Below are 21,555 nucleotides of genomic sequence, written 5' to 3' on the forward strand. Positions count from 1 at the left end.
ATAGCTGAGAAAACAGATTTTTAGGTAATTGGACAGATGGATGGATGGATGAATGGATGTATGGATGGATGGATATGTATTTTAGTAAAGATATGTGGATATATCGTTAAACAGTTTCGTTGTAAACAAATTTGTGGAACCGAAATGACATCTGCTAATGTTAACAATATTTCAGACACATTTCATTCAGGCTGGGGCAATTAGTCTTGTTAGTGTTTTTCTACTATTCATTTCAATCAAAAGGATGATGAGTGAGGTGGCAATGTATGTTGGCTATGTTTCTGTTTTATTCCATTTTTTCTAGGCAGCTGATAGAATCCTGTACATGCTTCTTTTTTTACATAAATGTAAAACCCAAAGTGCCCCTGAAATAGAATGTCTGATTTTAACAGTCTTAGTAATGATTCGTTTGACACCACCAGTACATGTACTGGTTGTGTAAATGAATTTTGAGCTGTTTTGATATAGACACACATGAACGTTATTGATCCCTGAGGGGAAATTCAGCCCTAGTTTAAAGAAAAAAAGAGTAGGTTTTGAGAGCCTGCGTACAAACACAAAAATCTTTCTAAATTAGTATTTTTCGCCACCCTTCTTAAAAAAAAAAGCTTTTCACATAACCTTTGTTTTACAAAATCAGTCTTCCAAAATGACAATACACTCGTACAAATGTTTAGACAAACATTTTTTGTGGATGTAAAACTGTAAAAACCATGGGTAATGTGATACATCACAGATGCACAAGCTTTAGTCCACAGGTGTCAAACATACGGCCCGGGGGCCAAAACTGTCCCACCAAAGGGTCCAATCCGGCCCATAGGATGAATTTGTGAAATGCAAAAATTACACTGAAGATATTAACAGTCAATCCTTTTACTTTAGGGGCCATATAAAGCCATACTTTAGTCTCATGTGGGTCAGATCAGTAAAATACTATCATAAAAACCTACAAATAATGACAATTCCAAATTTTTCCTCTGTTTTAGTGTAAAATAGTGAAATTACATGAAAATGTGTGAATTTACAAACTAGCCTTTCACAAAAAATATGAAAAATCCTAAGAGAAGCAAGTGCAATCTAACTAATATTCTGCCAGTTACTAAATATTTTGTGTATTTGCAGATCCATTGTGATCTGTAAGTTGTAATGAACATTTACAAATGGTAAGCAGAGGTATGATGATATAGTTAAAATGCCACTTATTTTTCTCGATAAATTTCATTTTTTTTAATGGTTGTTCATGTTATTCACATTTTTAAAAGGACAGTTTATAGATGTAAACGTTTCCATAATGTAATTTTACTTTTTTCGCTATAAAACACATTGAAATGTTTGGAGTTGACATTATTTATATATTATTATGTTATTAATTTACTGGTCCGGCCCACTTCAGATCATATTGGGAGGATATGGCCCCTGAACTAAAATGAGTTTGACACCCCTGCTTTAGTCTGTCATGAAGCTGAACAGTGTTAGTTTAGATTGCCAAAGTCTTTTCTTTATGTTATATGGATTTCACCACAACATTGGTATATGTCCAGCCTGGTTCGTCTTCCAAAGCTGACCTTGATCTGCTGTAAATTATACACTGACTTATCCAATATATACAGTACGATCTGTGTTTGATGGTCCAGGTGCAGATTTATTGCACAAAAGTAACAGTATAAATGGCAAATTGGACTGAGTAATAATATCTGTTTGTTGTGGACAAGAGGCCCAGAGGTAGGGTTGTAACGATGCCATGGTGTTACGATTAATTGCAATTTCAAACGTCATGGGTTATTTATTGTCAAGGCTGCCAAAAACTGTCTCATAAAGTCCAGGAGATTAAGAGCGGAACCAAAGACACGCCAATATGAGCTTCCCACACAGAATGAAAGCAGCATTACAGAAGCACTGCATTCAACATTCCATGAGTGAAAATGACACAGAAGGACCAAGCTGACCGTCTGTCTCAGGGAGGGATGTATTTCTGAATTGTGTTGAACGTAAATATATATTCGATGCGGGCTCACTTTCATTACCATAGAGTTTGTGTTCGCTACCATCATCTATGCAGCTTCAGGCTACCATTGCGCAACCCATTCACAACAATCTGGCTTCATAGCTGTGGTAGAGTAAAGCTGTTCTTCTCCAGCAGTTCAGACGGTCATACAAGACTCTGGATTAACTTGTGAATTGATGCAGTAATTACACTATTTGATCACAAGGTAAACTGCATAAAGTGAAGTTTCAGGAGGTAGGGAAAAGGTAAATGAGCTCCACAACAATGGGAGACGTAGAGGAATTATGCCGCGTTTTCACTTTGTGGAAACAGCTTGACTCAGCTTGGCTCGACTCGACTTGGTATTCCTGGAGACCGTCTCCATTACAGGATACTACTGACTTTACAGTACCCAGACATCATAGCGATGCGGCGTGTTATTTCCGTGTCGTCTGCTCAGAGAGTTGCTGAAAACTCACTCATTGTGTGTTGTCTCGTCTGAATTTTTACGTCAGCCACCAAAGACTGAATCTCCTCAACGGACCATGGAGTAGTTTTGGGTTGTTATCATATGGATTAATGTACCGCTATATTTACTGCCCACTTCTGCATCTGTGTTTTGTAAAACGGCGGGTCACAGAAAACTGTCTGATCAATCAGTGGTCTGCAGTGTTTACATGTCACAGTTTAGTAAACTTGGAACCTCGGCAGATACCAAAAAACTAGTACTGGGTGCCAGATTCCAAGTCCTTTTTCGTAATGGAAACGCAAAAAGGCCAAGTCGAGTCAAGTTGAGTCGAGCCGGTACCACGCAGTGGAAACGCAGCATTAGTAATGCTTGTTAAGTTTCACTTTCACTTTGCTAAAGGACGTACGGTTGTATGGTCTGGGTGTTCCCATTGTGAGGGACACATGATGTGGACCGCACCCCCATGTATAAACCCCCCACAAAATAATCGTAGTAATCGTGAAACCGCGATTATTTCTCTTACGATAATCGTAGCACCAAAATCTCTCATTACATCCCTACCCAGGAAGAGCAAAATATCATTCATTCATTCATTCATTCATTTTCTGAACCCGCTTTATCCTCACTAGGGTCATGGGGGTCGCTTGGAGCCTATCCCAGCTACTTATGGACAAAGGCGGGGTACAGCCTGGATATGTTGCCAGTTCATCAGATGAACTGATGAACTGGCGACATATCAGTTTTGCAATTTATCATCCGAGTGGACTGGACATTAGTATTTTGACTTGAAACTGCTAAGTAGGCCATCATGTCCATGCCTGTAATAAATTGTGGGATTTTACTAATGCGTCAATATGTTTATTATGATTCTGCTGTAACTCAAGCTTAGGTGCACTTTGTTTGAGGTTGTAACTTCTACCGGATGGAAGTTTCCTTGCTAAACCCTGCTGTGATTGATGGGTGTCACAGCATTTTTATTTGGGTGTTTTGGATGGAAAAGTTCTAAGAATTGAGTTTTTTGTTTGTTCAAGGCTTGATTCTGACAGATCTCTTGATGAATTTCAACTTAATGTTTCAGATTTTAGGTCTATCTACATTTTTTTTCCTCCTCAGTGTGGATTCTGTGGCCATCAAACAAAAAAACTAATGCTAACGATTTGAAATATTTGCACGATTACAGGAGCTTTAAACATGTTCCACTACCACTTCTTTGCATAGCAGTTAAAACATCAGCTCTGTTAGTGAACCACACATGACACTTTTATGTGACAGCTACAAAATCAAGTCTGTTTTTAGATTTTTGACATAACTCTACTGTATAGAATAACCAGTACACACAGATATGAGTTACAAATGCTGTATTTGTTGAAAGATTTATTCAAACAGGACACATGAGTCAACGTCATATAGAGTGCCTATAGACATTTCGGTCAGTCAGTCAAAATTTTATTTATATAGCATTTTGTATGCATGAAAATTCTGTTTATAACCCTTCAACCCTAAAAAAAAAAAAACCTCTGGAGAAATTTGTCTTGAGTTACAGAGATTGACGTCAGATTGCCCAGTCTGCTCTATAAAAAGCCCTTATATAAGCTGAGTAGTCAACAAATTTCACAGCAGACAAGTGGTACAGCATACATATATACACAAGTAGTACATAGCAATCCAAGGCAGCCTATTGCTGCCCATTACAAATATCATGAAACAACACATGATTTTTTTTTTTTCATTTTTTGCAGATGCAAAAGCTGTACAAGAATCACCGAATCTTCCGTTCCTCTGTCAGCTAATGTGTTGGCAAAGCACTTGGATACAATGCAATATTTTTTAACATTAAATACATGAGTGCATGTATACCGTACAAGGTAACTCAAAAGATCACAAGCTTCAAACACATGGCATCCTGTGATAGTAAGGGAGGGTGAGTCCGAAAGCTGTTAGAGCATGAGTCTAAAATCCGGAAGCACTTTAAACTTTCCATTGGTCAAAAAATAAACCTAGTTTGTTTTGACAGGCGCACAATCCTTGAAAAAACACAGTACAAAAAACAAACAAATCGACAAAAAAACAAAGAAACAATTAAACCATACACCATAATCTATATATTGCTAGGGGTCATGGAGCCCAAGTATGTCTACCAGGTTGCATTCAGATCACCTGTGTAGAATACTTGCATTGTTTCTTTTATAGAGAGGAAGTTTTACAAACAACAGTCAATTAGCTCAGAGTTGAGCAAGTGACGCCATAGTCTGTCATTAATCAGAAGAGATTGAGTAAATGCACTCTAAGCTGATGATTCCAAACAGACTCTTTTGGATGCTGAAGCATCACTTAGGTGTACTCAGTTTCTTCTGATTCAAGGCTTTTGGTCCTGTTTTGTTCCACAAAGTTGTGGACATTATATGGAAGATATAATCAGTGTCAACCCTCTGTGGCTCCCGTGTCTTGTTTTGTTTGTGTGTGCATGTTTGTATGTTTTTGCATGTGTTCAAGTATTTACACTGTCCACAACAGACGCTTAAATGTGGCCTATTAGAGGCTGTCCAGTTGAGTTTATTCTGCTTCATCGACATTTTTTCAGGCATTCCGTTACCTGAAGGATGTCAGAGGTTTATACAGGCATCACTGAAAAAAAGGTTACAGTGCCTCCTGGACCACAGGGAAATTAACACTAAAAGTGTCACTGTGTACCAGTATATCAGCAGGATTTTCTTCATGCTCATGTGGCGTCTCTGAAGAGCAAGGGGATATTCAAGAATCCACCATTCACAGTACTCGTCTGACTCTGGCAGCCAATCATCATGAGCCATCTCAGCCAACAAACCGAGAAAAGCAACGTCTCGTTCACCTTGCTGGTAGCCTGTCCTCGGGCTCTTTGTGTCCTGAAGGGCTCATCGTAGACTGTCACTCCTTGATTGTATATCCAGTTTTGCTGTTGTGTTAAAACGTTGGTGCTGTTTGTTAATCCCAGTTCGAACTATGGAAAGATCCAGTTCCTCAAAGACCCAAACAACAACAATAATTGAACAGATGTAGAACGATGTTTAAGTTGTGCCATGTTTACCAGTTCAGTCACAGAATACCTTTGAAATTTGCTAGTTTGAGAGCATCAGAGAAAGAGAGACAGAACCCAGAATGATTGTTTTTAGATGACACAGACAAATCAGAATGAACAATAACTTCCAACTATATCCATGCAACACCATTTCTTTTTCATGTGGTCTTCATAATTTTCTTGTAAGCCCATTTTTTCTCGCCCTGCCCTGCCAACACTTGCACTACCCATCATTAGTACCCTCCCCTAAACGCAGAGTGCTCCAAAGGGGTCCACACAGACAGTGAGATCAGGATAGGGTGAGGACGGTTGGGTGCTTATTGCTTTACTGACGCATATTGCTTGTTTACTCCCTGTCATTCCTCATTTGTTCTCAACCTCTAATGCATTTCGAGTGATTAGGGACAGACCCCACAGAATATTTTGGTAGGGCTTTTAGAGGCCAGAAAGCTTTTTGCGTTTCATACGAAGTGACCCACTAAAACTGTGGCACCTCGTGGGAATAAAAGCCAGACAGACAGCAAAACCATAGTGAAACATGCGGCATGGTACACTTCTGTGTGTTGCCGGCGAGAGCACAAGCAGATGCGTTTGATGCATATTCACACCAATCACATCCCACTGATGCGTTTGTATTCATGATCCCCGCTCTCCGCTGATCCCTTATTACAAAAGCATGCCAGCAGCTATTTGCACCACTCCAACAGCTTGCCTAACAGGTTTTTCTCATTTTGGAGAGGTAACGTGGAGAAGTCATTGCAGTATTACAAACAGGCATTGTATTGCTAATTAATCGTCTTTCTCATTAAAGTTTGACTCCACTCATTTCATTTGCTTGTGTACATTCACGCCTCCATAGAACTGAGATGCAAATTGGGAAATTTTGGCTGACATTTTTGCTTGTGAGAAAAGTAACTGAATTTAAAAGTGAATCAGTCCACTTGGTTCATTCTTAAAGTAACAGATGGAACCAGGAAATCTCCAGATGTGAGTAATATATTGCAAAGCATCTGGTCATTCATGAGCTCACGTTTGTGATACCATGTTTGTCTATTTGTGTGTATCCCATGCTTTGTGTGTGTGTGTGTGTGTGTGTATGCAAGTGTTAATGGTCTATCTGGGAGTAAATCTGGAGTGTGCCATGCTGTGACTGGTTATTAATCATAGTTGTCTCCCCATACACAGAAACACACACCCTAAGAAGACCCAGTGAGAGCATTATGGTTTACAACAGCTTGGATCGCTGGGTAGCAAACAGCAGACAAGTGCTCTGTACCCATCGCTCAAACCTCCATTGACACGGATGCACAGAGGGAGGTTGGGGTTTAGGAAACGTTCTGCTGTGGAACAAATAAGGGAGTGAAAGACAGGGATCGACAGAAGAGAGAGAGGGATTGAGGAAACTGCTAAATAGTGACTCTGGTAAATGCTGCTGTTTGATTGGGTTCCACCACCTGTCTGATGTCCTTTAGCATTTGCCAGGCATATGCACTGCGGCATAGCTGCTGATAACAAATGAAGGTGATTCAATCAGCGAGTCAGGCTGACCGTGGACTACTCTGTACGGTGGAAGTGAGTGGATGTGGGATTTTCAAGGCTGGATTTGACATTTTCAGAAACCGGTGTACTGTTATTCGGCTTTTATCATCTGACCGTTTTATGCGATGTGTTTACTGTTTGAATGCATTCAGAGAAGGAATTGCCTTTTTCGTTTGGCAAGTGTTAGCAGTCATTAATTTGTGGACGTTAAAGCACTTCATTAACACGAAGTGAAGTAAATTACAGGCATTGCACTGACAAGTGGTTTCAGCCTTTCAGATTACATTAGCATTGCAGAATTAAACACATGCATCAGACAGCTCTGCAGCTGTATATTGAGACAAGGTTTTCTAGCATGCATCACTGTTTTCTGTTATCACACTCTGAAACACTCCATAACGTTAAATATCATTGTGTGATTTAGAAACATTGTCTTTACAAATTCATGTTATCGGCCATTAATATAGAAGATATGCACTGACATTACTCTCCCATCAGAACACACCTCCTCAGTGGGGATGCAAGACATGCTGTAGCATCGCTGCCTTTAGTATGTGAGGTAAAGGAAACAGTTATCTTATTAATCCTGACAGTAGTCGCTTTTCCATTGACCCTTAAATTGCACAAATATAACTTGCACACAACAATTTACCGAATGGAAAAATGACAATTTCACCAAAACTCGCATTTTTCAATTAAAAGTTTTTGCGCTGGCAAGAGGTGGTTTTTTGGGCAAAGCGCGAATGGTATATCACACAAAACTGCAATGGAAAGACCTTTTTTCACAAGTAGAGTCAGGTGAATTAAAACATTGGAAGTTGGCGTACGTTACAACTATCGAAAAAGAAGAAGAAACATGTTGCGGTATGTGTGGACACACCAGGAAACCCATTCATTTTTTTTAAAATTTAGTATGAGATAGAGGGGTAATATATAATAATAATGAATATATCTGTAAATCAACACCATATTTACGCTTGTCGCCATGTTTATGGAATGACTTCTCATGTCATCTCGTGATAATAAATAAACAAATCATCACATTTGTGATTTAATGGAAAAACTGACATTACGCACTTCTGTTTTTTCGACATTTAGTAAATATCGGTAAAGTTTTGCACAGATGTCCAATGGAAGAGCGACTAGTGATGCTTAAAAGTTACCAAAGAATCAGGGGTTTATGGACACTGACGTGGCCAGGAATGAAATGTCCTAACATTTACAGGCTGAGAAAATATAGAGCTTGCTTGTTCATTTGCCGGTGTGTGATTAGTACACAAAATAAATACCCCACACAACTACACGTTTTCCAAGTCATTAATAGAACTGCTAATTAGTGTGTCGGTAATCTGTTTGCTATTAGCTTAGCTAAATAAATATGTAGTGAAACAAAGACTCATGGCATTACATTTTACATAATGTCTATGAAATTAATATGTAGAAGCAGAGGTGTGTCTTAATCTTCTATTATGATGTATGTAATTTGATATTATATATATAAAATCACAAAAAGGTAATTCTATTCATCTATGACTTTTTTTTTAGTTCATCACTCTTTTTTACTTAATTTTTTATGTATGTTGATGCCATAGAAACAAACACAAAAAAGTGTTAATTGTCCTTCAAAATGGAAGCTTTAAGAATCAAAGTGAAAACAATAACACTGTCATAAATAAACTACAGTGTGCAAATGTCTGGCACTCTGATCACTCAAGATCATGTGAAATCTCTACTGATACATTTCTACTGTCACACAGTTTATCGCTCAACCCTATGAGAAAGAAATGTGAGCTACAGGACAGACAAAGCACATGTTTTCTTTCCCATTATTGATATGTTTTTGATGTTTTTAATTTCACCCCCTGGTACCACCAGATACCTCTTCGTGGAACATCATGTGACATTTCTCTGACTCAAACATTGTCTTATATGTGAAACCCCTAGTGGAGCAGAGGATGACTGTGTATTGACCTTTCTGAATACAGCATAGACTTGTCATCATGACACATCCTGTTTTTCTTAAGTCATAAACATCCATAGAAACACAGGGAACTGTCTTACATCAGCAGCACAGTATACTGCTATAAATGCCAACAACTGAGCTTACCTATGTATTCCCCTTTATCTTAGGATCTGTGTGTGTACATGAAGCAGTACAAGATGTCTGTGTTTCAGTTTTTGTGTATTTTTGGGGCCTGTGGTCTCTGACACTGCTGGGAACCTTCTGTAATTTTTGACAAGTGTGTATTGTGTGTTTGTACATGGTTCAGATCCTTCTCATCTCATTTGCCCCTGGAATGAGATGAATAAACATCCCCCCTCCTCCTGCTGGCCTCCTCCTCCTCTGGTATGAATTGCCAGGCTGATATCTCACTCTCCCGAGGGCTGGAGGGCAGTGGGAGCTGACAACACAATGGCATTGTCTCCGCTGATGGGAAGCCAAAGTCTTACGGGAAACACTCCCTTAACACAATTTCTGTTGTTTGCAATTGTGCTCGTGTGTGCAGGAGGGAGTTTGTGGGGTGACTAGCGTCTGCGTGTGGGGCTTTTGTGCGTGTTGGAGTGGTGCTACAGACCAGTGCAGAGTGTCATTGAGGTATGAGGGGGTTGAAAGGAGCAGGAGAAGGAGGAGAGAGCTGCGCCAACACACCGAGAGGCCACTCAATTATTTAAAGAGCCTCCTGGTTCAAAGAGTTAAAGCCAGCACCGTCAATCCGCCACCTTCAGTTATATGAGGTTGCTCTTTTGATCCAGTGGTTTTAAAAGTACACACATATCACTCATGATATTATTAATTTTGTTATCAACAATGATGAGGAAAATGCAGAGCAAGAAAACACGATATCTGCTTGCTCCCTTTTCGCCTTTATGGCTGTGGATATTAAAGATATTTGAGTAAGTCCCTTACTCTCCTCTTGTCTCCTCGGGGTCTTCTGTCTATTTATAAGCCTATCCATGCATCCTCATGTTCAGACCGTGACCTCTGTCTTGCTGTTGGTGGGCAGTCCCTTGTGCTTAGGGTGCATGTGCGGTGAGTGGCCGTAGCCCAGCGGCTGTGAGAAGAGCTCAGGCAGCGTCTCGATGCTGAACTGCCGCTTGTTGGAGTAGGCCTGTCGTCGGCTGTTCTGCTGGTGCAGAGGTTGGTGCTGTTGCTGCTGGATGGGGTGGTGTGGGCCCTGGAGGCCCATATGTGTGGCCACCGGATGCTGGATGTGGCTCTTACTGGGGTCCCATGCTTTGAAGGCCGAGCTAGAGGTCAGCGGGTGGGTGTTGGTCTTGGAGATCTTAGGCTTGGGGATCTGGGAGGCATTGATGGTGATCGCCAGTGGCGCGTGGATGTCAGGCGGTGGGAGGAAGGGCTTGTCCTTGGGGTGGAAGTTGATTGGCTGGAAAGTGGGAGGTGACTGGCGGTGGGTATAATCTACCATTGGGTAGCTTTTGTAGTAGTCTCTTGCAGCCGTGTCTGGATAAGGAGGCAGAAAGAAAGGAAGAAAAACAAGACAGAGATGAGGAGAAAATGTTAGTATTAGATATGTAATATTTTACTGAATGAGTGATACAGATTTTATAAATAAAACTTTTATGTTTTTTTAAATCAAAGACATACATGTCACAAAAAACCAACAGTTTCCAGTTCATGTTCCTTAAACTCCTACAGGTCAAAGTAGATTAACCACAGTCACTACAAATGAATTAAACTACAGTTGCTTCAAATAATATACCATGTTTCTTTACACTGGTACATGGCCCAACTAAAGTGAAAGTGTCCAATAGTATAAAGTTACATACAGCTGACATCACTGGTAATATCACATCTCCACATAAATGTATGCATCTAATCACATATAATAAAATGCTCACTTTAAAAATTACATTTCATGAATATTTACAAAGAATGAATTATTTTTCATTTTGTACAAAGATTCCCAAATTTGTAATGTATTTTCTCAACATTCTTGAAGAAACAAATTACTGGTAAATGATCTCTGCAATTAGGGCCAAACAAATGATCTTAATCTTTCTTATGAATTATTCTTGTCATTACTGTAATAAGCATTAATTTCCATTTCTTGTAACTCAGTGGTTCTCAATTTTGATCCAAAAAATGAGGCATTTGTTCCTGTGCCAAAGGTGTCTTTGTAAACAAACAACATATGTTTAACTTTGATATATTAAAAATAACAAATCTTAATGAGCAAACTATATGCAAAATATAAACTTAAAAGTGCCTTCTTTCATTGCTAAGAAAAAATAATTAAATGGTCATAAATGAATAAATGAACCTTTCATCAACAAAAAATAATTACTCAATTACTCAAATAAACTCATTTTGAACAATGTAAATTAGAAATGTTCTTAAAATGTTACCAAAGCTTAAACAAGATGACACTTTTATCATATGTGCCACTTTTATTATATGAATGTATTTATTGTGTTTTATATTTCAGTATTAATTCTCATTATTTATTTTATATTCAGTACATGATGACTTATTTAATGTATTTTTCCCAAAAAATGTAAAGTACCCCCTAAGCTTTTTCAAGTACCCCTGGGGGTACACGTACCCCCTGTTGTAACTAATGAGGTGAAACTTTGAGGATAAAGACCGAGCTCTTTTATCGCGTATCAGGTTAATACATGAGAACTGTCGAAAAGGGCAAAGTTCTCTCTCACACTTTTGATATTTATATCTCTTTCAGTCTAATTAAAGAACCAGTATTGTTGGGTGTGTGAGCAAGGCAGTAATGAAGAGGAGACTATGGAATGAGTCAGCTGCCTCATCTGCTTTAAGTCACACACACATTACACACACAGTTCACCCACAGGCTTTCCAGGAAAATCTGTCACTTAAGGAAATAAAATGAAAGCCAAGGCAAAGAAGGTGAAGCTGAGTGTATGTGTGTGTCAGTAAGCATCATGTAAGGTCTGTACCATAGAGGTTAAAAAAAGAAAAAGCAGAATGAGTGTGCACTGGGTAAAATTGTAGGGAATAAAAATAGAGTGGGTTTAGCATGTCGAGTCAGATTAGGCCAATCTCCATGAGTGGAACTTGACTCTGCTGTTCGGTCATCATCACTGCCCTCCCCCTTATACACAGTCTGGCCTTAAGACATTAACAACCTTGTTTACTTTGCCCTGCTTCATTTGACCATTTTCCTGGAGATACTGAAGAAGAAGAAGAAGAAGAAGAAGAAGAAGAAGAAGAAGAAGAAGAAGAAGAAGAAGAAGAAGAAGAAGAAGAAGAAGAAGAAGAAGAAGAAGAAGAAGAAGAAGAAGAAGAAGAAGAAGAAGAAGAAGAAGAAGAAGAAGAAGAAGAAGAAGAAGAAGAAGAAGAAGAAGAAGAAGAAGAAGAAGAAGAAGAAGAAGTAGAAGTGCCTCCTATGTTTTTCTCTCAGTCCTCCAAACTTTCAGGCTTCCTATCTTTTTGTTCTTGCTTTTAGACTTTTTCTGCCAGAATTCCCTAAATTCTCTTTCACGAGTCTTTCTTAGAAATAAACAGGTGCAGCTACTACTGTAACTGTCACACTAATAAAAATTTCTCTTTTGTATTTGCATTTAATGATTCCATTTTTCTGTTCATTTATACTACTGCCAGTCTAACAGTAGTTAATTTATACATATAGAATACTGGAGGAGAACCATGTATTAGTTTACATGGACACTAAAACTAATCATCATCTGATTTCTAGAGTTATCAGATTATTCAAGTGATCATGTAAACTAGGGCATAGGGATGTAACGATATGAAAATTTCATATCATGGTTATTGTGACCAAAATTATCACGGTTATCATTATTATCGCAGTATTGTTGAAATTGTGCTCAAAATGTTAAAAAAGTACTTATACACACACAGAAATTATTTTAACCAAGTTGTACTAAAAAACAAAAAAACAAATAAAATAATAGCCACAATGTACCTTCTGTTGGCAGAAACGTTCAAATATTAACCCTTAGTGGTCTGAGCCTATTTTGGCCGTTTTTCAGTACTTTTGATTTTGCCTTTATATCCTACATAAAGAAATGTTTACTATACCCATGTTTGGTATCTGTTTTTTTCAGCACAACTTCATCTATATCCTCTGCCTACTATTTTTTTCACTTTAACCTACTATATCAACATAAAAGGCCAGAAAACGCAAAAAAATATAAAATCCGATTTGAAAAATGTATATAATTTATTGCATAAATAACACAAAGATGCTTAACGAACCTTTCCAGAGAGTTTAAAAGTGAATATTGGTTCCAAATATTAGGTATACAAAATCAAATTTGTAATAAATAAAACTATACTCAAATATTTGACGTAAAAGCATATCTTTACATAGGGTTTTTTCCCCTGAAAGTGCGGTAATCAAACACGGTTATCATGATAATTAGAATTTAAACGGAAATACTAACTGTCATGGTGGCAGCCCATGTCCTGTGAGTGGGTTGAACCTGTGTCCTTTGTTCTCAGGCTCTGGGCCTGGTTCTGGGTTGGAGTGACAGGGGTAGCATGGGTTTGGGCCTGCTAGCTTAGCTGGTCTAGTTTTGTTTGTTTCTATTAATCATATTTTAATTTCATATTTATCATTTTTGCATCCTTAGAAATAGTTACATAATGGGCCCACAGATCAAAACACATTTTGCATAGCTTAAGTCTGGTTCTTTTGTTCCTTTTGTTACCTAACTGTTTGATGCTCACTCCATGCTCTCTCCATCTCATCACCAGATCCCAGGCCTGACAGACAAACAGGAAGAGGGAGGTTCCCAAACCTTTTATAGTAGAGGGCATCAGGAACTTACCAAGGGTGGCAGCCATCAGAGGGGAGTTTTGTGAGTTGGCCAGTAGTTAACCTTAAAAATGCTCTAAACCAGGTTTAAACTGTTAGAGACTTTTTGGGGAAGTATTAAATAAAAGTAGTGAAATGAGGTATAGGTCAAGATATCAGTAATATTCCAGTAAATGTTAATTGAAAGGTAAACTGAACATTTGTGATTGGTTTGTTCATGTGGGAGGGGCAACGGGTATAAAAAGCCTGGAGTAGAAGCTCCTCGAGGAGAAGTGTGGCTCTGCTTGAGTGAAGCAGGTCACTGAAGCTGGTTGTCCTTAGCTGTGGGCAGAGCTTTATTTTCTGTTGTTGAAGACTGATTTTCCTTATGTTTTGTCAAGCTGTTTTTCATCAGTTAGTTGAGTTTTTTTTTTTTTTTTTAGGTTTTTTTTTGTTTTTTTTTTCACTAACACAGCTCAATCGGCAATGTCACCTGGGCTAACACTGTAAATAAATCATACTGCGGTGAAGATTATTCCAGCCTCCTGGTGTGTTTCCCCCTCCACATGGTCAATCATCACACTAACAGTCTTCAGTTTTACCACAGTTGATCATTATACCGGTAATTGTTACATCCCTACTAGGGCATTAACAGAAAAGCCGGTTTGACGATGCATCGACATCTTTGGCACAAGTTGACGTTACTTTGGAGGAGTCGATTAGTCGTGTGTTATTCTCTCTCTCTCCCTTCCATCACACAACAGCACTCGAGGCTTCATTCAGTGCATGTAGATACTCTCATCTGTATACATGAAAACATGGAGCGTAAGGTAGTGATATGTGGATCAGTGGACCCAGGTTGGGTTGGTGCGGGTCAGAAAAATGTCACTTTATTTGTGGAGCGGGTCAAATGATTCCACAAAAGCGGGTTGAAAAAAAAAAACAACTCGGGCATCACTAGTGCAAGGCCAAGACTGAAGGAAGAAGACGACTCAGAGTAGGACTACTAAAATGACTGTGATCTAGAAAAACTATGGTCTCAGTAATGTTCTGTGAACCATGTAAGAACCACCAATACTGAATAATAATGTGGACCGACAGTGTGTTTGGATTATTCTGTTCATTTATTTCATGAAGACAATGCACTCTTTTCTCTAACATGCTGTGCGTCTTGGCTGCCACTGTCTTAGCCTTTTCCCACTTTATGTTGTTCATTTAAATTTAAAAGAAAATTCAAGGTTTTAGTCCATGTTTAGTTTGGTTAAATGTTTGAGAAGGACTGTTGATGCTTGTGTCTTGCAAGTTTTTGATTCTGCTCTTTACTGTACTTTGTTAATGTTCCAATGAACTTTAGTACAAGTTGCTCATTGTTGAACAGCTGTGTGTCTGTGTTTTTCCTCCGCTGTCAATGTGATGATGTCATCATACGACTAGTCGACTTGACTTCGACTTCATTGGCAAATAAGTCAATCTGAAAAAATCTGAAGTCACTTATGCCCTAGTGTAAACAGTGTAATCTGATATACTTTATCAGATAACAGCAGTTATCTGATTGTGACATATCGGATCAAAACACCTGGATTTCTGCCCAGTTCTCGGACTTTACATCTGTGCATGTCTAAAACAAACAAAAAAAACAACAAAAAAAAAAAGAAATTGTAGAAAATAGAAGTAAAATGTGATTGGAAGACAGTAATAGGAAGTTTGAGTCTACCATAACTGCATATATACGTGCTGCGAAAGAAATCTGATAATGGACTGAAACGTCTAGACCAGGGCTTTTCAATTATCACGTTTCTGAAGTGCATGTATATGTATCATATTTAATTATTCCAATTATCTGATTCCTCCCAGTTATTGGATTTTATGGTCATGAAAATGGGCTCAGTGTTGAATGGTGTTTCCCTTAAATCCACTTGTGTACAATTAAACAATGGGTGGGGTTCAAAAGAGATGACATTATCAAAGGAACTCTCAAATACTTTAAAGTGATGTAGAAATAGTGATAGGGATATAATATTTATCTGCCTGATCACAATCAAGGTGTAGAAGTATATTTGCATCAGTTATTAATCAGTATTGCAAAAAGATACCCCCAAAACCATTCCCAAAATGTTTCTTTGGCCATCTTATTACTAGATCTTGCAATCCTCCAAATTTGAAGAAAATCGGATAAAAACTGATAAAATGGCGACCCAATGAGCGTGAAAACATGTGCACAATTTTATTGTTATAAGAGAGCAAAATTATTGTACATCATGTTTTGTAACACAATAAATAATTACTACTCAACTCCTGTGTCCCTTTTATTACAAAATACACACATCACATTGCTTTTCATTTATTGATCATTTTTGTTGAACAGCTGTTTGATTATCAATTCTTGTTTTCAGTATTAACACCATTTTGTTGTGAAAACCCTTCTTTTACAGCCCTTTAATTGTAATAATAGAATGGGAACCTGTTATTTCAGTATTATTATGACTAAATATGCACAACTAGACAGATTTTGGTCTGCTCCCTGGCTGCAGAAAATTTGGGAACAATGTGTCAAACGGATGTTTACATCGAACCGCATGTTTTCAATGGCGCGTTGTTCACCAAAATTCATGTAGTGTCCGTACACCAATATACTTCCATCAATAATATCACGTATGTGCCTTATAGATATATTGTTATAACTTGTTCACAAATGTTTCTTTCCTCCTGTACCAGGAAGACTTAGTTACAGATCTAACACAGATGCGACCATGTGGTAAGCCAGATTTCCATTCCAATCTTGTAGAGTCCGTACATCAAGTAGTGTCCGTACACCATATTCAAAATATGTGGGTCTAATTTTATTGTTTCTGTCAATATATGGAATTTTTCAGCACGCATGCTTTGGACACGACATCTATGCAATAAACAATGCATGATTATCCTGAGTGCTGAAACATTTGTATATCTTTGTAGGCATTAAATATGGAGGCTATTAGGCTGGAGTGTCTGTACACCCAATAATTTTTGATTTGACAGGGGTACAAGCCTGCGAAATTTTTAGTAGACACCATAATACAAAAATATGTTGGACTTTAAAAGAGAAATATCAGACAAATTAAATGGCCTGTCTGATTTTTTTGATAGAGCATTATTATTTTTTTTATCTATATGTGCACCTTTTCTGGTACCCTTCATTGTGATCAGGCCGTATAGTTTTATACAATTGAGTGGAGATGATAATGAGGATAATGCAAAATAATTGCTGTTGCCTCAAATAATTGCCATAAGGTGAGTGTGTGATAGCTGTGACGGTCCTGGTGCAGATGGGTCTGGTCCTCTGCCTATACTCTGGGTTGCTGATGTATGACCAGTTGAGTTTAATTGGTGGTAATTAATGTCAGTCAATGCAGCTTTTCATTAGTCAGTGTTCACGCATGCATGTATGATGAAACCATTGACTGGACTCACAAGCCCCTTTAGAATCTCCTGACTCAACCGGTATGCCTCTCGAAGTGCATCTTCTGACCTTGAACGTATATTGAAGAGCTTTGTATTTTGACCATTAGACTCTGGTGATTTTATAACGATAACTCAGTGATGTGTGTCAGGAAACTGTGTTGTATAATTGGTATCAAATGATAATAATACCTGAGGCATTGCTTCACTTAACCTCTATAGTGATTTACTCTGTCAGGAAGATTCTCCTAATGATCCAAAATTTAAAGCCGATCTTTCTTTCTCTGTGTTTTGATCATCATAAGTAAAACCAGTTTAATGTTCAATTATCTCATAGGCCAGTTGGCTCTTAAAACGGGCTTGAATATTTAATTTTAATCTAGATTTACACCAGCAGTTTGTCCAATAACAAGCAGTTAAGTGTTCTGTCAGTGTAGAGTGCAGGAAGAAATAGAAAACCAACAAATGCTCTGAACTAATCTAGTTTAACTGGACAAAACAGCACTTTAGGAGAAATATAAAGTTTTTATTCAGCTATAAAGTTGTTGAATGGAGAATGGAGCGAGGAACTGTTTTGCTTTGACTTAACTGTTGCAGTAGGAACTTGTTGAGGATTAGTATGTATTTATGTCAGTGTCTGCACATGTGAATACATTTGTATTGTGTCCTATGTTCTATGTTTATGCTGTGTGTGCAACTGTAAGCAACAAAGAACACATTTACATACATTTTTCACACACTGAAAAGGAAATAAGCCGCTTGATATTTATGTGTCTGTTCAGCAAAGTGCATTGCATGATTCTGGCAGCTTGAAAAGCCTGCTTTACCAGCTGTGGGCTCCCTGCACTTTAAGTGTTATGCCTAATTTAGCAGTTCTATAAAAATGTTTAAACATAGACACATCATATACCGCCTATTGTGTGGTGGGGTTTTCTCATTCTCTGTATGTGATTAGTGGGTGTGGCTGTCCACTGTGGGTCCACAGCTCCGAGTCACTACAAAAGCTTCTGTTGAGGTGTTCAGGCCTGGCCTTAACCCTTAGGGGTCCACGGTCACGGCCCCGTGACTGAATCACATGACATTTTCAATACATCGTAGCGTCAGAAGTCAGTCACGTAGACCACTGGGGATAATTGCATTCCAAAGTGTGGATTTGAAACACTCTCCCACTTTTTATTTGATGTTGATAGAACAAATACAACTGGAGATATGACGTTTTGAAACCAGAGCAAAGAAACATGAGTAAAAGTATAAAAATGAGATGGGACGGGCGTTATATTTCTTACTATATCTTTGTCATTTTTTATCCTTTTTCAAAATGGAAAAAATGGCTGAATCTACAGATTCTAATCCATAGACAGCATTAGCATTACAGGTAAAGGTGAGAATAACCCCATCTGAACCAGATGCGGAAACCAGGAGGACCAGAAGGGTACTTTTACGTCAAATATTTGAGTATAGTTTTATTTTAGTACAATTTTGATTATATATACCTAATATCTGGAACCAATATTCATTTTTAAAGTCTTTGAAAATGTTTGTTGAGCATCTTTGTGTTATTTGTGCAGTAAATTATATACATTTTTCAAATCAGATTTTTATATTTTTTGTGTTTTTAAGTCCTTTTGTGTTGATATAGTATGTTGAAGTGAAAAAATTATAGACAGATGAGGTAGATGAAGTTGTGCTGAAAAAAAAAAAGGTACCAAACATGGGTATAGTAAACATTTCTTTATATCGTATATAAAGGCAAAATCAAAAGTACTCAAAAACGACCAAAGTAGGCTCAGACCCCTAAGGGTTAATCGTGAGTGGAATATAAACACAGTCAAGATGGAGTGGGGACACAGTGAGATCTGATCGTACAGACCACATTCACAGGTAGTTTGTGATGCAGAAGACCACTTTCATTTAACAATGTGAATGTGAATTCATCCTTGGGTGTGTTGAAGGACTGCCTACTCTGTGAATGTCATCTGTGCAAGTGAAAGACAGTGCATTAACTGCAACATGGTAAAGTGTTTTAAACAGAATTTCACAAAGGACTCCAGAATGTTGTTTGTGCTTCATATGTGTAGTACTGCCTGAGTGCATGACAATGACTCTTCGCTGCTTTTTTAATTTTTTTTTTTAAACAAATGAGGACATATAATTACCAATGGTTATGTAACCTGGTAGAAAAAACAAATTTTAAGTGCTTGCAGATTCAGTCATCACTAAACTGCACCTCATGCAAACATTTTTACATTTGAATCTAGTGTTTTTCAACCTTGGGGTCGGGATCCTGGAATTCAAATGGGGTCACCTGAAATTTCTAGTAATTGATTAAAAAAAACAAAATAAAACCAAAAAAAAAACCTTACAAATAAAAAAAATATATAATGAGTTGACAGAGACAATCCTAGTACATAAAAGACATGACAAACTGTGTAGCTGAAACTGAAGCACTGTGGGACTGTTTATCTTTCAAATGTTTATTGTGGTCAGTTTCAGATGCTGCAGCTCTTTCATAATTCATACTTTGAGTTATTGTTTGTTCAGTATTAATTGTCAGCCTTGTAAATCCAAGCTTGACTGACTGTACATATCCTGACCAAGGAAAATCAAATTCTCATTTTGTGCAGTAATCTACACCTGGCTTTTCTGCCTCCGTCCATAATAATATACATTATATAGCCTAAATGTTGTCTAAAATTAACGTTTATTTGCAACATAGTATAGCAAACTATTACATGATCAAAAACAAATCAATTTTAGCAAAAAAAAAAAATGTCTCCGTTTTGAATGTCTGGGGTGGCCAGACATTTGTGATATTAAAATGGGGTGACAAGGTTGGGAACCACTGTTTTAATCTAATGTTAAAATGTTTAAATTAGCATATTGACTGATTCACAGTGTTGCTTCATGACGTAGCTACGAGCACTTAAAATATTCCACCTTTAAAGCTGCCGTACTGAATTTAATTTACAGAATAATATTACAAAACCACCCCATTCAACTGGAGATGAAAGATGGTCCGTGTCATAGGTGAACATTTTTATTTACATGTAGTTTAATAGTGAGATCCAAATTCAAGTGATCATTCATGTTAATACCACGTTTAAACGGGGAGACACTGCTGGTACCGTTTTTTATCTGTTTTTTCTTTCAAATTTACCAGCATTTACCACATAGAGAAACACAGCGGCTTTAACTCACATCCACTTATTATCTTTTTTTAAATTTTGTGTTATTTCTTTGTTGAAAAATGTATTTCTTTGCATTACTTTTGAAGCTCTGAGAGGGTATTCAACTGCAGCTGAAGTCATAATAGCAAAATGTGAGAAAGATTGGCTCAAATCTCTGGACAGGGTGGAAGAAACTGGGATGGCACAGAAACAATGAATTAAACACATCCTTCCTTCCCACAACAACTGCTGTTGCCGTCCAGTTGAGTGTTTCCACACATGTTGCCAGCAGGAGCACCTGACAGCCGTGTCCTCTGTGACAGTATTATGTGCCTTCTTCTCCATCTCACAGACTCTCCATCTGCTTGTTTCCACTCTCTTTCTCTTGTGTTTCATTCTTTCCTTTTGCATCTCATTTATGTTGTGCTCTTCAACAACATCAGTTTTTGCTCTCCATCCAGGAGTAGCCTGAAGCAGAGCCTGTGGGTCCAATCTGGACTAGAACTGCATAAGTTTGGCCCTCCAAAGGGTTTTAGAGTTTGACGACGTAGTGTAAACTATTTGGTCTGTTTTTGTGCCACTAAAGTTATTCTGGGACATCCTGTTGAGAAAAATTCTACATTTTCCCAACTGGGCCGCCGATAAGGGGGGGTAAACATGACAAATTTATGCAGTGGAGGGGGTCCAGTGGATACAGGCTAGAATATGTGAAAGTTTTGTGTAAGATCTGTTGTAAAAGAGAGGCATAGGAGTCAGGAGTCGGACATTGAAAGTAAGTTTCAGTTTTGTTTTCACGCTAGCATAGGTGATGTTATGTATGGAATCCCCCCTCGTTCCTTCAGATCAACAAGATACTGAATTTTATGAAAGAGTCCACAACGTTTACTTTCCATGTGGCCTACAATTGGTAGCGGTGCCCCTGTTTCCCACATAACACACATCGCAACAATATGACACACAATGAATGTGGTTTAGTGTAACAGCAACTGTTGTGGTCAAACTAACCAGTATAAGTAGATCATTATTATGACAAAACCTTTCATTTGTCAGCTGTCTGAAGGTATAAAGCTAATTGTGCAATTTTGGGTTGTCCCAGAATGTCCCAAAATGTCAAAGCACAGAGATACCTTTGGTTGCATCAATGAAAT

General features: G+C 38.0%; 1 protein-coding gene across 1 annotated transcript in view; it reads right to left on the minus strand.

The window, feature by feature from the left end:
• Positions 1 to 9,166: 9,166 nt before the first annotated feature.
• Positions 9,167 to 21,555, minus strand: part of LOC115424114 (protein shisa-8) — a 203,516-nt gene continuing 191,127 nt past the window's right edge. The window contains exon 4 of the mRNA XM_030141217.1: positions 9,167 to 10,510. Within this exon, the coding sequence (XP_029997077.1) occupies positions 10,017 to 10,510 (494 nt within the window). The 3' untranslated portion in view covers positions 9,167 to 10,016. The remainder of the gene's footprint in view (positions 10,511 to 21,555) is intronic.

Source organism: Sphaeramia orbicularis, chromosome 8 (genome assembly GCF_902148855.1).
Source record: "Sphaeramia orbicularis chromosome 8, fSphaOr1.1, whole genome shotgun sequence".
NCBI classification, from domain to species: domain Eukaryota; kingdom Metazoa; phylum Chordata; class Actinopteri; order Kurtiformes; family Apogonidae; genus Sphaeramia; species Sphaeramia orbicularis.